The 8,561-nt window shown below is 34.8% G+C and overlaps 2 protein-coding genes across 3 annotated transcripts in view; one reads left to right on the top strand and one right to left on the bottom strand.

Annotated features, from left to right (window-relative positions):
- Positions 1–8,561, top strand: part of LOC113512112 (carbonic anhydrase-related protein 10) — an 85,957-nt gene that overhangs the window by 19,944 nt on the left and 57,452 nt on the right. The window lies entirely within an intron of this gene.
- Positions 1,370–5,679, bottom strand: LOC128200419 (uncharacterized). The gene is made up of 5 exons (XM_052893807.1): positions 5,625–5,679; positions 4,412–4,640; positions 3,432–3,571; positions 2,302–2,424; positions 1,370–1,709 (listed from the first exon to the last, which is right to left on the bottom strand). The coding sequence occupies exons 1-5, from the start codon at positions 5,677–5,679 to the stop codon at positions 1,570–1,572; spliced, it is 687 nt and encodes a 228-aa protein (XP_052749767.1). The 3' UTR covers positions 1,370–1,569.

Below are 8,561 nucleotides of genomic sequence, written 5' to 3' on the forward strand. Positions count from 1 at the left end.
AAAATATTATTATTCTTGTGTGAACTTTTTAACACCGTCACGCCATAAAGCCTCTTATGAAGAATTTGTAATAAGATATAATATAGGCACCATATGGACAGAATTGTTTGGGAAGTGTTGTAGAAAAGTATATATTATTTAAAAAAATACTCAATTATTATGAGATTGTATTATAAGATTAAATTGAAAAATAAAAACGATACAATACTCTTACGAATATATTAAAAAAAAAAACAAATAGTTCATAATGATTTGTAATGATGCTTATCTTTACCGATTATCCTGTCATCATATCAGCAGCCAATTGTCCACTGTTTACCATGCCTCCCTCTTTTGGGGTTTTGCCGTCAGTTGCCACGCAGGGCCAGCACGGCTAGCTCAGTCGGTAGAGCCTGAGACTCTTTACCGATTATTTTGATTTATATCTGGCTTATTTTAATTAATTCATGTATAATATTTTTTTATGCAACTTAGAATGGCAAACAAGCTGACGGCCCACCTGATGGAAAATGGTAACCGTCGCATATAGACATGAGTAGTACCATGGATATAATAGAACATACTGTTTCGCCCATGATACCCCCCGTGCATTGCCATTCCTGAGAACTTAGGTGTTTTTCCTCTGTACCCTGTAAATTCACTGCCATATCCTACCCTTCAAACCGAAACACAGCCATGCAAACACAACTACTTCACGGTAGAAACACGAATGCACGACAGAGGTGCCCAAGCAAACGACTTTTGTACAAAGTCTCCCTCTGGTAGTATATTCGTCACAAGAGGCTAACTGACCAGCTTTCATCCTCATCTTCATTTATCATCTTTCCCTGGGGATCGGCCAGTGTATACCGATAGCGCAGAAGATCATTCCATTCGCTCCTATTAAAAAAGGACCACTATCCCCGTATCAAGGCACTATCAGAAGTATAAGTTTTTTGTTCAGATTATCATATAACTGATTAGGTTACAAAATATTTTTGTTTTTACAACACCGGGGACAAACAAACATGCGGCTCACCTAACGGTAAGTGACTACCACTGCCCATGATCACCTACAGCACCAACGGTATTACAGGTGTGCTGCTGGCCTTTAAAAAAGGAATATGCTGTTTTCTTTTCTTTTATTCTTACTAATATCATAAATATGAAAATTTGTTTATTTCTTTGTTTGTTGTCTCTTAACGGTTTAACCAATCATTGTGGAATTGAACACGTACTATGTAGTATGGGGGTGGGCATAGCCTATTTTTAAATCTGCAGTCTACATATTCCGGTCACGGTTCCGGTAAAGAGGAAGTCACCCATAACAACTAGTACTTAAATCAAAGTATATTGGAATAGTAAAAATTTATTGTCAAAAGTTTCGTGAGTACACATTACAGTTTAATATAAGAACTCATGACTAAGGATCCCGGATGGTTCCGAAACTAGTCCAACATTTTCGACTATAATACATATATACTAATCCGGGTATTCTTACATATAAATAATATGTTTTCAAACTTATAAAGATGAATTCCAAACTGCACCAAATGTCATTAATGCCCACCATAAACAGATTAATTGCATTTACAATATTTCTTTGTAACCGCACAGTACGTGTTTAATGAAGATGCTGATGAATGATCTTGATTCGGTAAAAAGTATGTTTCGTGTGGCCAAATCAAGATTGCCGACGACCGTCGCTACAGATGTCTGGACTCCGGGTGCTGTAAAAATTTTTTTTTTTTTAAATGTGTTACCGCAAAACATAAAGATTTTGTCCCACAAAGAAAAAACTAATTATTATTTGATCTAAAAACTAATCTACAAAATCGATCTTGATACAATTTCTATGGGATCAATCAGTAAGTATTGTTGTTCTATGTATTCTCCTAACCACAGGTTATCCGTAAGAGATTGCCTTAACGGTAAGACCGCTCTTTGTACCTTAATGTATATATTTAAATATGTACTATACTGCAAAGGCGTTTCTAACATCTGTTTATGTTTAAACAAAATAAAGTCTCTAATAAAGATATTTAAAATAATATATATTGTTATAATAATCTATAGATATATTACATTAAACAATGTTAACACTTTTTTTATACCACTAGAATAGAATTTAGTTAAACAGTGTTCAGGTAAACAGTTCTAATGTTTTTATAGTAAGACCATATGAATGTAAAAATACCCTAAAAAAATATTTCTTACCGAAGTGTTACTATTATACCAGTTCGAGTTCACATTGAGAACGAATCATGATAGATATTACAGTGTCAATGTAGCTTTATTTACATAAGTTTCTGATATACTTACCAGCAGTAATACCCGGGCCGAATGTTAATTGTAGATTATCCTCTTCACTGTATGCAGTCGCCAACATGTGATTAAAATCAATCGTTGGTGATAAAGGAACAATTGTAGTTATGTGCGTCCGACCTGTATAACAAGGTAATACAGTATAATATTGGTTTGTTTTCCCGACATAGAATAGGTCACCTCTTCCTTTCCAGGGGGGAAAGGGATTGTTAGCAATGGAGATTGACAGCCCTATTGTTAGCAATATGCCCTATTAGGTCGACCTCCACGTGGTTCCCCCTGGAAACCATCGTGAACAATTCTTATTGAATTCGTCACGATGGGCTAACTGACCTGCTTCATCCTCACCTGTCATCCTTCACTGGTGCCCCGCCGGTGTATACCGATAGCGCGGGTGGGGTTACCATTGCATTATCACCCATTAAAAAAAAACCTTTTGCTTTCCCATTGGTGTCATAAGAGGCGAGTTAAAGAACTTAATGGTCGAGCAATAGACAGCAGCTTCCTATTAAAACATCACCGAAGCTTAACTGCGGTTGTCAATCTGCCGGCTAAGCGGCTAACCCTTCCTTTCCCTCCTCCTTATGGGGAAGCCTATGTTTAACAGTAGACAATTAACGGCTAATATGAGTATATATCTTGCCGTGTGTGCCCCGGTATAGAATAAGACCAGCCCTTCTTCCCTGGGTGTCGTAAAAGGCTACTAAAGAAGAACGAGGAATGAACAGCAGTTTCTCTCCTTTTAAAACATCTCTAAAAGCCTAACTGTGTTTCTCAAACCACCTGCCAAGAGTGACAACTACTGACAAAACTTTCCTTATGGGGAAGGCTTATGTTCAGCAGCGGACAGTTACGGCTGAAATACTAATAAAAAATGGGTATATCGCCGCATGAGTATAGTCCCGGTATAGAATGGGTCACTCATTCTATTCGCATGGATGTCGTAAAAGGCGACTGAGAGAACATAATGGTAGAGCTATACGTAGCAGCGTGCGTTTTAAAATTTCACGGAAAACTGGCTGTGATTGCCAACTCGCCAGCCAAGCGTGGCAACTACATCCCCTTTATGAGGGAGGCCTATGTCCAGCAGTGGACAGTTAACGTCTGATAGAATAAAAATAACTTACGATATACTATGCGTGATCGATCACCAGTCACAATGGGCACTTCACGTCTACGATGGAAGTACACCACGGTATTCTCGACGGAAACATCTATCTTGTCAAACCATACAGCTATCACTAATTGATTGGTATTTTTGTTAATGCTGTAAATAATTAAAATCGCATTTTATACAAAAATAGTAAAAATAATGTGATTTTTTTACTGGGTACAGAGGAATAACACCTGAGTCCTCAGGAATGGCAACGCATGGGGGGTATCATGGACGAAACAGTATACACTATTATGTCTATGGTACTGCTCACGTCTATAGGTGACGGTTACCACTTTCCATCAGGTGGACCGTCAGCTTGTTTGCCATTCTAAGTTGTACAAAAAAAAAAAGTTTAATTGTCTTCATTTATATCTACTATTTATTATTCTTTTATCCAAATTGTCTAACTTTTCTTCTTTTCTTATATACCTATTTCTTTTCCTCTTTACCTTACATAAGGGATTGCTATATACCTCATGTTATTATGCATGGTAAAGAAGTGTTATTTGCTGTCTAAAAGCATGAACATTGTCATCATCATCATTCTATTAGGTTCTAGATACAAATGGAACCCTATTGTCACAAATTACGTTATAACACATTATATTTTAGGATTCTCTTACAGTTAACATATAGTTTTCTAGTTTAAGAATTATTGGTCCATCAGACTATATCCAGAGGGAGACTTTGTATAAAAGTTTCTGTGTATCTACCATGAAATAGCTATGCTTGCATGGTCGAGCTTGGGTGTGAAGAATGGAATATGGCTGTAAAATTGCTAGGATACGGAAATGGCATGCCTCAAGAATGGCAACGTATGATGACTATTGGCATCAGAGTGTATTTTATGATGGTCTTATTCATATTTAATTACCATTTTTAATCAGGTAGACTGTCAAATTGTCATTTTTTTTGCCATTCTGAGTTGCATAAAAAAAAACAAAAACATACTGAAAATCCTCGATTTCTCCGTTTAAACCGCTTAAGTTGCTATTAATGTGAATAACGGTTATATTAAAGTCAACCAGGTAGATGAGACTGTATTCTCGAAGGTACGGGTCGGGAACACGGTTGAGTGGCCGATCGCAGTTACTCCTGGAGTCTATGAACTTCTGCATGCATTCAAGGTCGCCTCTGTAACAGGGACGGATGATTTCTTCTGGAGCATATTCATGCTGCACTGGAAACGCAAAATTTTATATACATATCTTCCTCTAATTGTAATAATCTGGTCTTCGTTCAATCGTGGATATTTCCAATATGAAATATATATGGTTATATAAACTATTAAAAAGCATGTGTTAAATCTTAATAAGAAATATCAATTAAATAACTATTTTCGAGTATCAAAGCCTACGTTTCATAAAATAGGAAAATTAAGATTGACAAATAAATATAAACATTGACATTACATCTCTTTCCTTAACAACATAACAGAATCATACCTCAAAACTGCAGAAATAAAACGTCTACAAAAACAGATGAAGTTTATTTAGGCATAAATAAACAAAAGTCGGAAGAAGGGTTCTTGAGTAGCGACCTCGTATGGACAACCGCAGTGTGGGCGAATGCCCCAACTACAAGAAGTGACGACCTCAAATCCATTACAGGGAGTCAGTGGCTCAGGATGACTAAGGACCGTTCCTTATGGCAGCCTATGAGGGAGATCTATGTCCAGCAGTGGACGTATAATAGCTGATGAGGAATAATAAGTTACCATGTGGTTCCGGTAACTTGATTCTCTTGCAGAATGAGCCATCACTTCCATTTCCGTTGGTAAACTTAATGGTTAAGGAATGGGCAACAGAGTTACTCGTAAATGTTGATTTAAGCAAAGCCTAACTGCGGTTGCCAAACTGAACAACCAAACGTGACAACTACTGCCAAAATCCCCTTATGGATGATGCATACGTCCAGCAGTAAACAGTTAACGGCTGATATGATACCACGATAAAGGAACTATTTACCTGTTAAGAACTGATCGTGAATTTATATAAAACCAAATATGAAATACTAAAATGCATTGAAAAAACCTATGTGGATAACAAAGACTTCAAAGCAACACATCCATCACTGCACCGGAATCAAAAGAATTTCGTTAACGATGTGAAAAACTTTGAATTGATAAAACGTTCAGAGATTTGAAGTGTGTATTTATATTTACCTGCTTTGACACTGATGCAGAAAATCGCCAGAAGAAAATACACTTGGTCCTTCATCTTCATATCTTGAGTTAAACTCAAAGAGTTGATGGATTTTATACTTAGACGATTGCGTGTTAGAAAATTAGGGATTAGCGCGTTTGTTTTAAATCATTGTTCGTATTATGCAAGGTGAGATTTCCAAGTGTGCGTGAACGGTTAGATTACTATATTACTTTTTTTATGAAATACATGAAAAATATTGTTGAGGTCCAGTTTGATAAATAATTAAAGTCTGCACTATTTTTCTTAGCGAGTAATAAACCTGTTGATATCGAAAAAAGTTATTATACCAAACAATTGTGTTATTTATAAAGACCAATAAGATCTTCTTAAAATTTAATTTTTTATAAATAAGTAAAAGAAAAAGTGAAACTACCTACTTTAAAAAGAACTTGGCGTAAAGATAGATACAAAAGGAGAATTAAAAATATATATACAAATAATTGAATAGTAAATCGACAGTAGTATACCATGGAAAAATTGGAATGATATTGATTAAATAGCATGTATTGATGATTGCATATCTAGATGTAGAATCTCTAGGTCTAGATCTTAAAATATGTTTTCATTATGGCAAATTGTCCCATTCCTATGGGAAAATATGAAATCGTTGCGCAAGTAAAGCTACTAACAGACAAAGTTATAGAAATGGTATAGAAAGTCACACTCCCATATTTTTTTTTTTCAAATTTTTAAACATTTTCTGTCATACACACCTTGTTGTATCAATTACAAATACAACAGAAAAAAAAAGAATTAAATACATGCAGCCATTCTAAAATAACATACATTTGGCAAATGATTTTTAATAATATAATTATAAATTGTTATTCATTTTACCAATTCTCACACTATTTTTATATTGATTATTACAATCACCTACTTAAGCTACTTTATTTATGTATATTAGCCAGCATGTGAATCATACTACAATGACTCAAATACTGGCAGTCTGGATGGTCCCCAAATACACTTAGGATAGTGTCAAAGCTGGCCTGGACTCTACGCATCAGAGATGTACAGTATTTTCACATAGTAACGTAGAAACAACACGCGCTTCAGCTAACATTCCCAATGCATTATAAAACTGGAACATTCCCAACAGTACCCTAAATACATTATTGTATTGAACTCTGTACTATTTCTGAGTATAAAAAGCCCATAAACTACTCGTCTGAAAGGAAGTACAAAATGCTCTAAAATTAGTGATTTTGATGTCTCTTGAACAATGTGAAAACTTGCAAGCAATCATGTTTGCACTCACGGACAACGCCCTACGCTTACTCTCTCTCTCTCTCCATATCGTCTCTCAGGTTAGAGGTTAACATGTGACCGAGTTATTTAATGTGTTCCACCTTATGTAACAGGGTATTGTTTAATTTAATGGGTGGTGGTAATCTAAACACTTACTCTGACCTGAAAGACCATACACATTATTTTCCTCACATTATACAGCAGGTCGTGAGTGCGGGCATATTTTTCAAATATGCCAAGCTTCGTCAAACCATCAGCCAATGCACTCAGAAGCACCACATCGTTCGCGTAGCTAATATTATTGAGAAAGGGGAAAGGAATTGTTAGTAATGTGGACTACCAGTCCCATTGATACAATATACCCTGTCAAGTTAACGCCCACATGATCCCCCTAGAAACCATCGTGCTGAATTCGAGGTATTTTCGTCACGATGCGTTAACTGGCTTGCCTTTTCATTCTCACCTATCATCTCGCACTGGTGCCCCGCCAGCGTATACCGTTAGCGTAGGCAGGGTTGCCATTCCATTTTATCCATAAAAGAAATATTATTGAGACAAACTGCGTCAATATGACAGCTTGCATATAATGCATTCTGTTATCAAATGAAGTCCTTGTTCTGGAGCGATATGTATACATACTGAGAGATGATGATAATGAGAAATGATACGCATACTTTAATATTATATAATATTTTTTTGTAAATACATATACATATAATACCCAGACAAACAGACATATTCATGAATACAAATATTTGTATTGTGCGAGGATCGAACCTGCTATCATCAGAGTTTAAGGCAAATCGCTACACCACCACGCTCGTCTTTATACTTATTACAGTACGTATTTTCAACCGACTTTAAAAGGAAGGAGGTTCTATTTTTTAAATATTTTTTTAAATATTTAAATAAAACCTTATGAGTTATGAAGTAAGGGTTATAAGGTAACAAATATTTGTCACCTTATAACTCCGTCAATTCTCAACCGATTTCGATAATTCTTTTTTTATCTGAAACAATATACTTATAGATAGATCCCATAGATTTTTTTTTCAAAATCAGTTCATTAGTTTAGTTTTTAAATGAAAATAAAGGTTTTTTTTTCACAATTGAAGTCGGTTTTTTTGTGGGATACAATCTTTAATTATTATATTAAGGATAAAATAAAATAAAAGAAATATTATATACATATTTAATTTTGATTACAAATATTTGTCACCTTATAACTCCGTCAATTCTCAACCGATTTCGATAATTCTTTTTTTATCTGAAACAATATACTTATAGATAGATCCCATAGATTTTTTTTTCAAAATCAGTTCATTAGTTTAGTTTTTAAATGAAAATAAAGGTTTTTTTTTTTCACAATTGAAGTCGGTTTTTTTGTGGGATACAATCTTTAATTATTATATTAAGGATAAAATAAAATAAAAGAAATATTATATACATATTTAATTTTGATTACAAAGTGAAATATGTTTATTTAGAAATATGTAAATAAGCCAGATTATCTGTAAGAGATTGCTTATAGCAATAAGACCGCCTTTTGAATATGCACATTCTGTATAAATACTCCTTGTATACATCTCTATTGCGCAATAGAGAGTTTATTATTATTATTATAAGCAAGTACTTTTATTTGG

The sequence above is a fragment of the Galleria mellonella genome, unplaced genomic scaffold (assembly GCF_026898425.1).
Source record: "Galleria mellonella isolate WM207_F2 unplaced genomic scaffold, CSIRO_AGI_GalMel_v1 utg184, whole genome shotgun sequence".
Taxonomy (NCBI): domain Eukaryota; kingdom Metazoa; phylum Arthropoda; class Insecta; order Lepidoptera; family Pyralidae; genus Galleria; species Galleria mellonella.